Source organism: Bufo bufo, chromosome 1 (genome assembly GCF_905171765.1).
Source record: "Bufo bufo chromosome 1, aBufBuf1.1, whole genome shotgun sequence".
In the NCBI taxonomy this organism is placed as follows: domain Eukaryota; kingdom Metazoa; phylum Chordata; class Amphibia; order Anura; family Bufonidae; genus Bufo; species Bufo bufo.
The window spans coordinates 769297238-769312909 of record NC_053389.1 but is presented as its reverse complement, the minus strand read 5'-3'; the positions used below and the strand labels follow the sequence as shown (position 1 = coordinate 769312909).

At 45.7% G+C, this 15672-nt stretch overlaps 1 protein-coding gene across 1 annotated transcript; it reads right to left on the bottom strand.

Moving 5' to 3' along the window:
• Positions 1-262: 262 nt before the first annotated feature.
• Positions 263-2923, bottom strand: LOC120987466 (zinc finger MYM-type protein 1-like). The gene has a single exon (XM_040415897.1). The coding sequence runs from the start codon at positions 2921-2923 to the stop codon at positions 263-265; it is 2661 nt and encodes an 886-aa protein (XP_040271831.1).
• Positions 2924-15672: the final 12749 nt, after the last annotated feature.

The following is a 15672-nucleotide window of genomic DNA, read 5'->3' as shown; positions in this document are numbered from 1 at the left end:
ACAACAAGCCAGGTCTCGTTAAAGATAGTTTACTGTAGACAACTGGGTAAACATAAGTGCGCCAACAGGCACAAAAACAACAGGAGTCAAACGACCCAAGTTCAGAGTGCAATTGAACATTCACAGTCTGCATATGTGCATATATTTATGGCTTCACCCAAAAACAATGTGAAACACTGACCAGTTTCACTAGTCCTTTCCCATTTTGCCAAAGGTGTTACAAATTTGTAGTGGACATTCTTCGTACCTTTGCTTCAGCAAACTAATTTATAAGGTCTTTAAAGTTTAGCTGTCTTGCAAGTTCATGCTCAATGGACAGAAGAGCCAGACTGTTCAGACGCTGCTCACTCATTGTCGATCGGAGATAGTTTTTTATCAAGGCTAACTTGCTGAACGCTCTCTCTCCTTCTGCAACTGAGAGTGGAAGGGTAGCAAAAATTCTAAGGGCAATACAAATCTCTCCAAAAATCCCTTCAAGCTGCAGCTCATAAATTGAATTTAATAATTCCAAGGGACCCAGCTGATTGGTAAATGTTTCTGCATACATTTTCCGCAGGAGTTGTAGTTCTGTAAGTAGGGATTCAGTAAAGTCATCACGGTATGTGGAAATCAGCATTTCTGTTGAAGTTTTCAGTTCTTCTTCTGAAAGAGTCCTCAGATTCAAGATGGGAGCAAAGAGCTTGCAGACTTCTTCCATTGATTTAAATCTTTGATCCAGGTCTGAAATTATGACATCCATTGCTGGGAAGAACATATTGACTTTGAAATAAATTTCCACATCCAGATCTTTTACATTTTTATCAGCCTTCTTTTTACGAAGCTGGTGAGCATTCAGTAGCTCCTTGGGAATCTCCATAGAATCAGCAACAACTTTGGACTCCGAGAGTAGAGCTGGCCACTTATCCCGTAGAATCTTCATTTCTTCAGACAAAGCCCTGATGTTGGCTGCACCTATGTCAATAGATACAGACCTGGACTGAAGGATTTTATTCCGTTCCTCAAAACTTTGCAGGACCTTGACCCAGAATGTAGCCAGAACAATTGCACGGAAAGAGGAGAAATAATCTAGCAGCCCTTCCGCTTCAGAGTGTGCAGCACTTGTCAGTTTTTTACTTTTCAGCACTCTTTCCAAAGCTTTCAGAACACTTGGAAGCTTTTGTGCGATTGGCTTTACTGCTTCAATCCTGGAACTCCATCTGGTGTCACTAAGGCCATGTAAAGAACCACCAACTTCATCTAACAAAGCGCTCCATCTCTCAGGACTGCTGCTAAATAGAACATATAGCCTATTTACACTCCCAGAGAAGGTCTTCATTTCAGGGGAACTTGAAGCTGCATGTACACCAACCAGATTTAATGAGTGTGCTGCACATGGACTAAACAACGCTGCTGGATACTTTTGTTGGATCCTGGATCTTACACCTTTAATTTTTCCTGACATGTTGGCTCCATTATCATATCCTTGACCTCTACAGTCTTTGACATCAATGCCATGCTCACACAATCTTGTTAGCAGCATTTCAGCAATTTCTTCACCAGTCTTCTCAAAGAAATCAAAGAATTCCAGGAACCTTTCTTGAATGCCCCATTTTCTTTTCACAAGATCTCTGTGCACATATCGCAGAATAATAACATTCTGTTCCATATGCGATACATCTGGTGTTGCATCACAGATCACTGAAAAATAAATAGATTGTTGCCTTTCAGAAAGCATGACATTCAAAACATGTCTTCCACATACATCGATTAATTCGTTTTGTGTGGCTGATGACAGATAATGTGCAGGTAGACGCTTTCCTTTTTCCTGGCTTTGTTTTACCTTTTCCAAGTGCTCCCTAAGTACACTATCATATTTGGCAACAAGTTCAAGAGTTCCAAGGAAATTACCATTTTGAATGTCTCCAATTCTTTGAGAACATCCTCTAAAAGCCAGATTCCGTGAGGCCAAAAATAAGGTAACATTAAGAAGCCTTTCCAACAGAGCTGCAAACTTTTCTGCTTCTCTTGTCAATTTTCTTTGCATCTCAAAGTCCACACCTTGTCCGCCTATGGACCTCTGTAAAGCTCGCCAACTTAGGTAGTACTTTCGGTGTTGAGCAGAACGTTCATGCTCTGGCAATCGTGTATAAAGTCGATGCCATGTGTTTTTGGAAGGGTCAAAGCCTTCGCTCCTACATAGTATACTCCCATCCTTTCTATGGTAATAATTTGTAGAAAAAGCTCTGCAAGTGATGCAGTATAAAACATGTTTGGAATCACTCCATCGAAGCCAGTCTCTTAAAATCTTCTCACGTCCATTTGAGGATTTTGCATACAAAAGATACTCCGAAAATGAACGTCCATCGCTGTCCAAAGTCATACGATATGCCATTTTTTTCAGATCCTCTTCAGTCATCAATCCAGAAAGCACAATTTGATTTCTTTCTTTGTCTTGAAGATTTTCTGGCCACAGTGCTGGATCTTTCCAATCGACTTTGCACAAATCCATAGTAACAGGACCTGTAGAACTTGAGGCAAAAGAGGAGCTGCATGAAGTTTCTAAATCGCTCAAAATTTCAAAGGGATATGCAATGGAGGAGGTATCTTCTATACTTGCAGCAGACTGGGTGCATGAGGACACACTTTCCTCAGGTAAAACACTCTCAGTGGAGCAGTTTTGAATTTCAAAGGCAGCCATACCCTCTTCTTGCAAATCTTCAGATATAATGAGCAGCTCACAATGTTGAGAATGGCCCTCAATTGTGTCTGACCTAACATCCATATCTAGTTCTGAGGATTCTCCTTGTTCAACATTAGGTTCCTGGGTAGTTTCTGGCTTCTTAAAATAGTGAAATATTAGATTTTTCTTCTTTATTTTTTCTTGTTCTTCCTCTCGCTCTTTCCTCTCCTTGCGCTTCAGAAATCCAGACTTGTGTGGATACATTTTTGGATTGACCTGAAACAGGGAGATAGGATTCTTGTTCTGAACAAACGCAGCCAGAATCCCAAATTTGGGTCATATCTAAGTAAGATTGCCCAAAGGCGCTTATCACTCACTCCACCTCAATGTGATCATGGGCATTGGGCTCCATTCACTAAAGCATATTGCATGCGGTATTGGGCGACGACACATTTTCCTAAAAATTGCATGCAATAATAAAATAGCAATTGGTTTCATGAGATAAATACAGGCAGTCCGTCCCCAAGTTCCAAACTGGCTAGGGACTGTAGGTTTGTTTTTAAGTCAAATATGTTCGTAAGTCGGAAAAGCATGCGCAGAACAGCAGATATGTTGTTTTTTGAAGTTCCGTCGAATGGGCCCGCCATCAAAAAGTGGCCGCGAATGCGCAGAACAGCAGATACGTTGTTTTCCGATGTTCCTTGAATGTGCCCGCCATTGAAAAGATTCCGTTGAATGTGCTCGCAGTCAAAAAGGTTCATTCGAATGTGCCCGCCGCCGAAAAGTGGCCACGCAGCCTCCCGTTCGCAAGCAGGAGTTGTTCGCAAGTCGGATGTTCGTAACTCGGGGACTTCTTGTACCGCATATTTGAATGGAATAACGCAGGCCATGTTTTACTAAAAATTTTTGCAGAATGGTAAAAAAAATTGAAATTGATTTTTTACCACTGCTCTTAAAGCGGTAGATATTGTTTCAGGAATGGAGCCCAGTGTCTTAAGATACTATCAGCTCAAAAACACTCACGGTCGCTCAAAATAAAAAGCATACATATCCACTACTTAATGGGCCTGTAATCTATTTTTCCTGAAATTGTTTCTTACTGTGGTTTTCTGCCTCTTTGTAACGTCCTCTGCAAGCTCCCGAAGCTCTCCTATCCACTTTTGCTGTAAGAGGAAGACGGGACTTTAAGTTAAGAATACATACTTGAATAGAACTACAGTTTAGTGTCACTTTAACTTGTGACAACACTCTATGGGCCACTCCGCGGCGCCAGGGAAGGACAAGCTGGCCGGGACTTGATTCTGCAGAGCAGACTGAGCAGAGCAGAGGAGCGGGCGCGGGAGAGAGAAGAGAAGAGATACTCTTCCGCGCCCGAAACAGAGGAAATAGTCCCTACCTGCTGCCGCATACAAACGGAGCAAGCAGGCAGGTACTGAGCGGCGATTTAAAAAAAAAAAAAAACGTAGAAAGCAGGGGGGGGGGGGGGGCGGGGGTACGACGGCGTTTGACTAGCGGTCAGGGCTGTGGAGGTTTTTTTTTTTTTTTTTTTTAAAACATTAACCACCTCAGCCCCCAGTGCTTAAACACCCTGAAAGACCAGGCCACTTTTTACACTTCTGACCTACACTACTTTCACCGTTTATTGCTCGGTCATGCAACTTACCACCCAAATGAATTTTAGGAACTCGCCATGCCCCTCACGGAATACCTTGGGGTGTCTTCTTTCCAAAATGGGGTCACTTGTGGGGTAGTTATACTGCCCTGGCATTTTCCAGGGGCCCTAATGTGTGGTAAGTAGGTAAATGACCAGTGAAATCCGAAAGGTGCTCTTTGGAATGTGGGCCCCTTTGCCCACCTAGGCTGCAAAAAAGTGTCACACATGTGGTATCGCCGTATTCAGGAGAAGTTGGGGAATGTGTATTGGGGTGTCTTTTTACATATACCCATGCTGGGTGAGAGAAATATCTTGGCAAAAGACAACTTTTCCCATTTTTTTATACAAAGTTGGCATTTGACCAAGATATTTATCTCACGCAGCATGGGTAAATGTAAAATGACACCCCAAAACATATTCCCCAACTTCTGCTGAATACGGAGATACCAGATGTGTGACACTTTTTTGCAGCCTAGGTGGGCAAAGGGGCCCAAATTCCTTTTAGGAGGGCATTTTTAGACATTTGGATACCAGACTTCTTCTCACGCTTTGGGGCCCCTAGAATGCCAGGGCAGTATAAATACCCCACATGTGACCCCATTTTGGAAAGAAGACACCCCAAGGTATTCAATGAGGGGCATGGCGAGTTCATAGAAATTTTTTTTTTTTGGCACAAGTTAGCGGAAATTGATATTTTTTATTTTTTTCTCACAAAGTCTCCCGTTCCGCTAACTTGGGACAAAAATTTCAATCTTTCATGGACTCAATATGCCCCTCACGGAATACCTGGGGGTGTCTTCTTTCCGAAATGGGGTCACATGTGGGGTATTTATACTGCCCTGGCATTCTAGGGGCCCTAAAGCGTGAGAAGAAGTCTGGAATATAAATGTCTAAAAAATTTTACGCATTTGGATTCCGTGAGGGGTATGGTGAGTTCATGTGAGATTTAATTTTTTGTCACAAGTTAGTGGAATATGAGACTTTGTAAGAAAAAAAAATAATAATTCCGCTAACTTGGGCCAAAAAAATGTCTGAATGGAGCCTTACAGAGGGGTGATCAATGACAGGGGGGTGATCAATGACAGGGGGGTGATCAGGGAGTCTATATGGGGTGATCACCACAGTCATTGATCATGCCCCTGTAAGGCTTCATTCAGACGTCCGGATGCGTTTTGCGGATCCGATCCATCTATCAGTGGATCCGTAAAAATCATGCGGACGTCTGAATGGAGCTTTACAGGGGGGTGATCAATGACAGGGGGGTAATCAATGACAGGGGGGTGATCAGGGAGTCTATATGGGGTGATCACCACAGTCATTGATCACGCCCCTGTAAGGCTTCATTCAGACGTCCGGATGCGTTTTGCGGATCCGATCCATCTATCAGTGGATCCGTAAAAATCATGCGGACGTCTGAATGGAGCTTTACAGGGGGTTGATCAATGACAGGGGGGTAATCAATGACAGGGGGGTGATCAGGGAGTCTATATGGGGTGATCACCACAGTCATTGATCATGCCCCTGTAAGGCTTCATTCAGACGTCCGGATGCGTTTTGCGGATCCGATCCATCTATCAGTGCATCCGTAAAAATCATGCGGACATCTGAATGGAGCTTTACAGGGGGGTGATCAGGGAGTCTATATGGGGTGATCACCACAGTCATTGATCACGCCCCTGTAAGGCTTCATTCAGACGTCCGGATGCGTTTTGCGGATCCGATCCATCTATCAGTGGATCCGTAAAAATCATGCGGACATCTGAATGGAGCTTTACAGGGGGGTGATCAGGGAGTCTATATGGGGTGATCACCACAGTCATTGATCACGCCCCTGTAAGGCTTCATTCAGGCGTCCGGATGCGTTTTGCGGATCCGATCCATCTATCAGTGGATCCGTAAAAATCATGCGGACGTCTGAATGGAGCTTTACAGGGGGTTGATCAATGACAGGGGGGTAATCAATGACAGGGGGGTAATCAATGACAGGGGGGTGATCAGGGAGTCTATATGGGGTGATCAGGGGTGATCAGGGGCTAATAAGGGGTTAATAAGTGACGGGGGGGGGGGTGTAGTGTAGTGTAGTGGTGCTTGGTGGGACTTTACTGAGCTACCTGTGTCCTCTGGTGGTCGATCCAAACAAAGGGGACCACCAGAGGACCAGGTAGCAGGTATATTAGACGCTGTTATCAAAACAGCGTCTAATATACCTGTTAGGGGTTAAAAAAACACATCTCCAGCCTGCCAGCGAACGATCGCCGCTGGCAGGCTGGAGATCAACTCTCTTACCTTCCGTTCCTGTGAGCGCGCGCGCCTGTGTGCGCGCGTTCACAGGAAATCCCGGCTCACGCGAGATGACGCGTATATGCGTCGCTGAGCGCAGGGCTGCCACCTCCGGAACGCGAATCTGCGTACAGCGGTCCGGAGGTGGTTAATTGGTTATGTCGAGGCTGCCCGGGCCCCCCTGCCAGCCGGGCCCGGTACAACTGGGCCAGCTGTACTGGCCTATCAGCGGCCCTGTTTGCAAGCATTGTAGCCTCAGGCTAGACTAGTGTGTAGCAAGGCCTGATATAGAAGTAAATGCATCTTGATAAAGTACCTAGAGATAACCCTCCTGATTCAGCCTGGAATTTATTAAGACTGTTTAACCCTTTGGCTACCGGAGGTTTTTTGGTTTCTGTGTTTTCATTTTTCTTCCCTATTTTCGTGAGCCATAACCTTTTTATTTTTCCGGTCACATAGCTGTATGAGGGCTTATTTTTTGTGGAACAAGTTGTACTTTCTAATGCCACCATTAAATATGGCATAAAATGTTGTAAGAAGCGGTACAAAAATGGGGTGAAATTGAAAAAAAACGCAATCCCTCCAACGTTTTACGGGTTTTGTTCCCACGGTCTTTTGTTTCCGGCAAAACTGACCGATGCCCTTCATTCTATGTACGATTACAACGATACCCCATATGTATAGGTTCTTTATGTATAAATAGTGTAAAAATAAATGTAAACTTTAAATGTAAATTTTTTTTTTTTTATATCCCTATATTCTGACCCCCATAACTTTTTTATACTTATGTCTACTGAGCTGTTTAGAGGCTCATTTTTTGTGGAACAATCTTACTTTTAATTGATACTATTTTGGAGTATGCGTGACTTTTTGATCACATTTTATTAATTTTTTTGGGGTAAAAGAAGCAACGAAAAAATGACAAATCGGCCATTTTTACACTTTTTTCCGTTACACCATTTGCCGTATTGGATATTTTTTTTTATATTTTAATAGTATGGGCATTTTCGGTCGCGGTGATACCCATGATGTTTATATTTATTGTTATTTAGGTATTTATTTTTTTAATTATACAGAAAGGGGGGTGATTTAAACTTTTATATATTTTTTATTACATTTTTTTTATTTATTTTGGTTTATCAGAAATGTATTAGCTTATTTTGCTCACCTTTGCTCATTTCTTATCCTGGCCTGCCATCTAGTGGCCAAAATAAGAATTCCAGTTTGAATACTGTTAGCCTACTCAGTAAGGCTGCTAGTATTCAGCGCAGGTAGGAAGCATGGAAGCGCAAGCTTCTGGGTTTTTGCGCATTTAGGTGCCGTGATCTCACTTGATCACGGCATCTAAAGCATTTAATTACCGCAATCGGCATTATTGCCGGTCACAGTAATAAGCCGCAGGTCTCTGCTGACAGCAGAGATCTGCTGGCCATGACACCCGCTGCATGTGCGAGCGGGTGTCATGTTTACACATCGCACCAGCGCCATACATGTATGGCGCTGGTAGCCTAAGGGTTAAGAACTGTGGCTACACTGAATGTGAATGTATGTGGAAATTCTTGGTTCTTCAATAAAAGCATGTTATGTGTTGAACTGCACTGACCTCTCAGTTTCATCCGCTGCTGGATCCTGCCTTGTACCTTATGATCATTCAAACTCAAGGGCAACCTATTGTCACGGTTAATGGGGAAGGGGAATACACCAGATACACACAAAAGGAAATAGACAACAGTCTAGGCCTCAAAAGCTAAAGAAGAGGGATGGTGACCTCCTAGTAATCCCTAGTCCTTTCCCTAACTCCTGCCAGTATGAGCAGATCCTGAGGGTGGAAATGCTCATACGCTGTATACCTAGGCCCTGCTGAAACTGACGAGCCCTAGGATAGGTAGCAGGAGACGAGACAGCTGGTTCTTTCCAAGATGAAAGAACAAAACCCACCAGCGAACAACAAACAGAAAAGGCAACAAGCACTTAGCTTTGGGAAGTCTGGAGAAGCAGGAGATTCAAAACAAACAAGCTCTAGCAACTCCAACAGGAAATATCAACCGCATGGTCAGCAGTGTGAGGCGGACCTAAATAGAGCCTCATCACTGATAACGAGCAGAAGCTAAGGAGAGTTGAGATCCTGCCAAACAACAACATGCTAAGAGGAAAACAGAGAGACCTGTCAGATAGCCTCACGTGCAGCAAGTCTATCCGATCTTCTCACCTCTGTATCTTCCAATAGGCAGGAGATTCGGACCAGGGTGTGCCCCGGAGGAACAAAAGGGGTGCCCCATCACTGCACGACCTAGGGGAGTGCTGGGGCAGGACCAACACCACTGTGAGTAGCCCAACCATCTGCCCCCACTACCACTTCCGCCCTCCTCTCCATCACGCCTATTCCCCCACCCATAGGGTGCCTATGTTTTTTACTCTTTATTCCTCTTTATTGAATAGTGCCAGTAAAAAAAAAAAACGAAACTACAGCAAATAACGCCAAAGAAACACTCTTTTGGCCTCCGTTGTTATAATGGGGGCCTATAGCTTGCACAGTGCATACAGTAAACATAAACAGAATAGAAAGACTCTCATATACAACTCCATCCTCCTCCACATACATTGAACTATGTCTTCAGAAGTCAGGGCAAACTTATTTATCATGAGTATTTCATATTGGAAAATCCTTTGTGTATTCTAAGGGAAGTTAAGGATTAGATAGATTTACTTAGGTTCACAGCAGCAGTAATCCTACATATATGGCAGGGTTTAGGGCATAAGGCTGGTCGTAGCAGGCGGCCTCTTTATTAGCCGTCCCTTACTTATTGCAAAACTGCAATTTCAAAGTGCAGTAAAAACAATCCCGGGAGGGAGGGGGGCACTTATTAATATCTGCCGGTTGTAAAGCTGCTTCATGTTTATTAAATCAGATTAATTACACCAACTACTCCCACTTGTGGCAATGGGATTTTTATTTCATATATCTGCTTCTGATTTATAAAGCTTTTCATGATAGAAAACCCCCGAACTCGATGGCTGAAAGGAAACAGAAGTAAATTAACGTCAGTGACAGGTTTAAGACGTGCATATGAAAAATGTGCGTGGCTGGTTTCATCAATGCCAGCCCACCCAGACCGGTGATATGTACATCATGAAGCCACGACCAAGGTCATAATGTTCTGCTGGATGATTATTCTAAAGGCCAATGTGTATTGTGCAGCATGTTTTATGGGTCAGTCCCAAGTACTTTCACTCATAGTTTCAGTGGGCACCTTCTCCTTAAAGGGGTTGTCCCACAGAAAAATATCTGGCATTCCACAAACGAGCACCTGGATCTGAATACTTTTGCAATTGCATGTAACTAAAAATTTAGCATAGCCACTGAGTTATTCAATCAAATGTATCTGCATAGCGCCACCTGCTGTTTGTTCTTTTTCTTGTTTCTTTTTTTGCAACATTACTGAGGTGGACGCCCGTGATCAGTTCATCCTTTAAATGACACCAGCCATCTGTCTTCTCTGGACCAAAGCTCATTTAAAACGGACTGAGGCAAAATGGAAAACTGTTCTGTGGTCACATGAATCAAAATGTGAAATTCTTTTAGGGAACCACAGACACTGTGTGCTGTCCACTCAAGAGGAGAGGAACCATCCAGCTTGTTATCAGAGCACAGTTCAAAAGTCTGCATCTCTGATGGTATGGGGTTGCATTAGTGCCTATGGTGTGGGCAGCTTACACATCTGGAAAGGACCTATCATATCAAAGCTGAACAGTATATAGAGGTTTTACAACATATGCTCCCATCTAAACAATGTCTCTTTCAGGGACGTCCTTGCATGTTTCAGCAGGACAATGCTAAACCGCATACTGCATCCACTATACCAGCATGGCTTCACAGAAGACGAGTCCAGGTGCTGATATGGCCGTGTACAGTCCAGACTTTTCACCAATAGAAAACATTTGACGCATCATAAAATGAAAAATCCGGCAAAGAAGACCCAGAACTGGTGAGCAGCTAGAATAAGACAAGAATGGGACAACATTACTCTTCCCATACTCCACCAATTGGTCTCCTCACTTCATAGACGTTTACAGAGTGTTGCTACACAATGGTACACATGGCCCTGCTCCAACGTTTTTGAGATGAGTTTCTGCCATCAAGTTCTAAATGAGTTAAAATTTTTTAATGAAATGGTAAAAAGTCTCAGTGTCAAAAGATCTCATATGCAGTGTTGGGTGAGCATGCTCGGTCGAACACTTTTTTACTCGAGCATCGCGATGCTCAGCACATCGCGGTGTTCGTCCGAGCACCGTGTGTGCTCGAGCGCGATGCTAGAGTCTCCTCCCCGCACGTTTGTTGGCTGCTACACTGCCAATAAACGTGCGCGGTGATACTGGCACTCACTGTAATGCTGTAGCCATGTTGGCTACTGGTATTACCAGTGATTGGCTGGCCGGAACGTGTCATCGAGTACTATATACCACCCAATGACATGTGTTTCGGCTCAGTCTTAGTCAGGGAGAGCTGCAGCAGAAGGGACAGATAGTGTAGGGACAGGAATTGATTTGTTTGTTAGGCAGGTTTTACTGGTGAAAGGTGTTAGAGACCCAAAAGTCCTTTTAAGGACTATTGTTTTATCTGGCTGCCATATATATTATTAGTGCAACCTGCACTAAATTGCGTGCAATTGTTTGGCCGCTGCTGACAGTGACACAACCTCTGCTACATCTGTTGTGTTACATTTGCGCTGTTAAATTCAGCACAATTGTTTGGCTGCTGGGGACAGCGACATTACCTGCGCTACATCTCCTATATAACGTTTGTCCATCCTACATATCTGTGACATTCAGTCAAATTTTTTCGCTGCTGGTGGCAGCGACATTATCTGTGCTACATCTCCTGTAAAATGTTTGCCCCTCCTAAATATCAGTGACATTCAGTCTAATTTATTTGCGCATACACTTATAAAAACTGCGCTACTGTACGTGTGACATACTTGCAAGCATATATACCATTTAATATGCTGATGGCGAGCAGTAAGGGGCAGGGAAGTGGCTGTGCTGCTGATTGTGCATGCAGAGGCCATGGTCCTCGGCGCGGTGAAACTGTGCCTGCTGCCAGAGCACAAGAAATACACTCATCCGCCTGAGCCATACAGCGCGGGACACAGGCCGGAAGAGGTCTGCATCGCATCGCTGTGTGATGGAGGTAAGTATAAGTGTTTTGTTTTTTTTTAATATCGGACTATATGTTACTGCCACAAGGGGGGAGCAGGAGGCATTTGATACTGGCACATGGGGGGGGGGGGGGTTGGTACTTGATACTGGCACATGGGGGGTTGGCATTTAATACTGGCACATGGGGGAGGGTTTGGCACTTGAAACTGGCACATGGGGGGTTGGCACTTGATACTGGCACATGGGGTGTTTGGCACTTGATACTGGCATATGGGGGGGTTTGGCACTTGATACTGGCACATGGAGGGGTTTGGCACTTGATACTGGCACATGGGGGGGTTGGCACTTGATACTGGCACATGGGGGGTTGGCACTTGATACTGGCATATGGGGGGCATTGAGAGGCACTTGTTACTGGCACATGGGGGGGCATGGAGAAACACTTGTTACTGGCACATGGGGGGGGAAGAGAGGCACTTGTTACTGGCACATGGGGAGTGTAAGAGAGGCACTTGTTACTGGCACATGGGGAGTGGAAGAGAGGCACTTGATACTGGCACATTATTGTGGGGCACTATGGGGGCTTCTACTGATGCCACAAAGAAGGGGTATTTTATATGGGGGGCTCTGTGTGGTACTAGTATAATCTGTTTCTGCAGTATAGTATTGGGGAGCACAGTGGCACAGTATTGGGGGTAGTAGGATGATTTGTCCAGAAGATGGGAGGATGATGGAAAAGTAGTAAACTAAGATTTTTTTTTGTTGTCAAACTGCAGAGACGGAAAATGGCGACAAAATGGTGGTCTGGTCTGAAGGTCTGAAAAGAGAAGACGAGGACAGAGAACATCTACATCAAAGGAGACGTCACTGGATGTAAGAGGTATGGGGCGCTGTATTTCTGTAGTGATGGGGGGGATGTTAAAGTCAGCAAGTGTCATGTGGGCGGGGGCCTTATTGTTTTTCACCCCAGGGCCCCATTTCACCTAGAATAGGCCCTGCCCGGATGCCTCCCGCCCTGCACCTGGACCTTTGCAAGCACCATCATCTACCACATCCACTTCTGTGTCCCAGCGCAGCGTACAGATGTCCATACCCCAGGCCTTTGAACGAAAGCGCAAATACCCAGCCACCCACCCACTGGCCATAGCACTAAATGCGCACCTTTCCAAATTGCTGGCTCTGGAAATGTTGCCATTTAGGCTTCTGGACACCGAGGATTTCCGCAGCCTGATGGCGGTGGCCGTCCCTCGTTACTCAGTCCCCAGCCGCCACTATTTTTCCCGGTGTGCCGTCCCTGCCTTACACCAGCATGTGTCCCGTAACATCACCCGTACCCTGACCAACGCAGTTATTGGGAAGGTGCACTTAAAAACTGACACATGGACAAGTGCTTGTGGCCAGGGATGCTACATTTCCCTGTCGGCACACTGGGTAAATGTTGTGGAGGCCGGGAGCGAGTCGTACCCTGGGATGGCACAGGTGCTACCAACACTATGGATTGCGGGCCATACTTTCATCAGGATTTCCGTTACCACCTACATTAGTGGCTGCAACCCCCCCTTCTCCTCCTCCGCCTCCTCCTCCACTTCCACCTCTGAATTCTCACCTTGCAGCACCAGTCAGCCATCAGTCAGTAGCTGGAAGCAGTGTAGCACTTCAGTGGGGAAGCGGCAACAGGCCGTGCTGAAACTTATTTGCTTAGGTGACAAAAAGCACATCGCCGCAGAGCTGTGTGGCAGGGGATAAGGGACCAGAATGAGCTGTGGCTCTCGCCACTCAACCTACAACCAGGCATGGTTGTGTCTAATAATGGACGTAACTTGGTGGCAGCTTTAGAGCTCGGCAAACTCACACACATACCATGCCTAGCCCACGTGTTCATTTTAGTGGTTCAGCGGTTTCTCAAAACCTACCCTAATTTCCCTGAGCTACTGGTGAAGGTGTGCCGCGTGTGTACCCATTTCCGAAAGTCATCTACAGCTGCCGCCGGTCTGTCAACACTGCAGCAGCGCTTGCAATTGCCAGCTCACCGACCATTGTGCGACCTGAGCACGCACTGGAACTTCACGTTCCACATGTTGCCCAGGCTTTGTGAGCAGCAGAGGGCAGTAGTGGAATACCAACTGCAACATGGTCGTCACCTTTCCAGTCAGCTTCCGCTATTCACAAGCGAGGAGTGGGCATGGATGTCTGACCTCTGTGAGGTTTTACCCAACTTTGAGGAATCAACACAGATGGTGAGCGGCGATGCCGCTATTATCAGCGTCACCATCCTACTTCTGTGTCTACTGAAATGCTCGCTGCTCACAATGAAGGCGGACGCTTTGCATGTGGAAGAGGTGGAAATGAGGGAAGACAGTACACAGTACACAGGGTGATAGCCAGACCACACTCCGTTCGTCTTCTCAGCGCGAATTGGATGATGATGAGGAGGAGCAGGAGACGGTTGCTACAGAGGGTAGTACCCATAGCAGGTTTATTCCATCTGGTCAGCATGGAAGGGCCGAAGAGGAGGAAGAGGATGAGGAGATTGAGAGTCATCCTCCTGTTGAGGACTGCGAAGTCTTGTCTGTTGGGACTCTGGCACACATGGCTGACTTTATGTTATGCTGCCTTTCCTGTGACCCTCGCGTTATACCCATTTTGGCCAACACCGATTACTGGTTGTTCACCCTTCTCACCCCCGCTACAAAGAGAACTTCTCATCTCTCATTCCTGTGGTGGAGAGGACTAGCAAAATGGTGCAATACCAGAAGGTGCTTGTGGAAAAATTGCTCCAAGGATTTCCAGCTGACAACGCTGGCGGCAGAGTACGCAGTTACTTGGGCACCCGCCGAGGGGAGACGAGGGGAACATACAGCAGTTCCAACAGAGGCAGGGCAACACTCTCCAAGGCCTGGGACAGTTTCATGACACCCCGCCAGCACCCTCACCCTGATTCGTGGCCTAGTGTCACAAGGAGAGAAACGTTTTGGAAGATGGTGAAGGAGTACATAGCAGACCGTGTCAGCGTCCTCAATGATCCCTCTGTGCCCTACAACTATTGGGTGTCCAAGCTGGACACGTGGCACAAACTGGCGCTCTACTGAAAATGCTGACAGGTTGACTCTTATCACAATGAACAAGGCCTGGATTGACCATGACTTCTCTACTCCACCAGAGGAAAGCGGCTGAACATAAAGGCACTTTAAATGTGGCTTTTATGGTGTACTGAATACACTGTATTCCCATGCAACCCTTCCACCACAAAAAAGGATATATGGTTCAATCTTCCTTTTCTCATCCTTCTCCATCATATCAACATGCTTATTAGGCTGTCCTCACTCCTAATGTTTTAGAGCACGCATCCTCAAACTGCGGCCCTCCAGTTGTTGAAAAACTACAACTCTCAGCATGCCTTAACAGGCTACAGGTATCAGACTACAGAAGGGCATTGTGAGAGTTGTAGTTTTACAACAGCTAGAGGGCCGCAGTTTGAGGGTGCCTGTTTTAGAGGGTCAGCTCAGCAGCAGACCCTCACCCATAATGTTTTAGAGGATCAGCTCAGCAGCAGGCCCTCACCCATAATGTTTTAGAGGGTCACCAGCATGCCCTCGTCCATAATGTTTTAGATGGTCAGATCAGCAGCAGACCCTCACCCCTAATGTTTTAGATGGTCAGATCAGCAGCAGGCCCCGCCCCTAATGTTTTAGATGGTCAGCTCAGCAGCAGACCGTCACCCCTAATGTTTTAGATGGTCAGATCATCAGCAGACCATCACCCCTAATGTTTTAGATGGTCAAATCAGCAGCAGACCCTCACCCCTATTTTTTTAGCTGGTGAGATCAGCAGCAGGCCCTCGCCCCTAATGTTTTAGATAATCAGATCATCAGCAGACCCTCACCCCTATTGTTTTAGATGGTCAGCTGAGGAGCAGGCCCTT

What these genes read in the sequence shown, in the direction of transcription:
- LOC120987466 (XM_040415897.1), bottom strand. Translation starts at nt 2,923, where the DNA reads ATGTATCCACACAAGTCTGGATTTCTGAAGCGCAAGGAGAGGAAAGAG.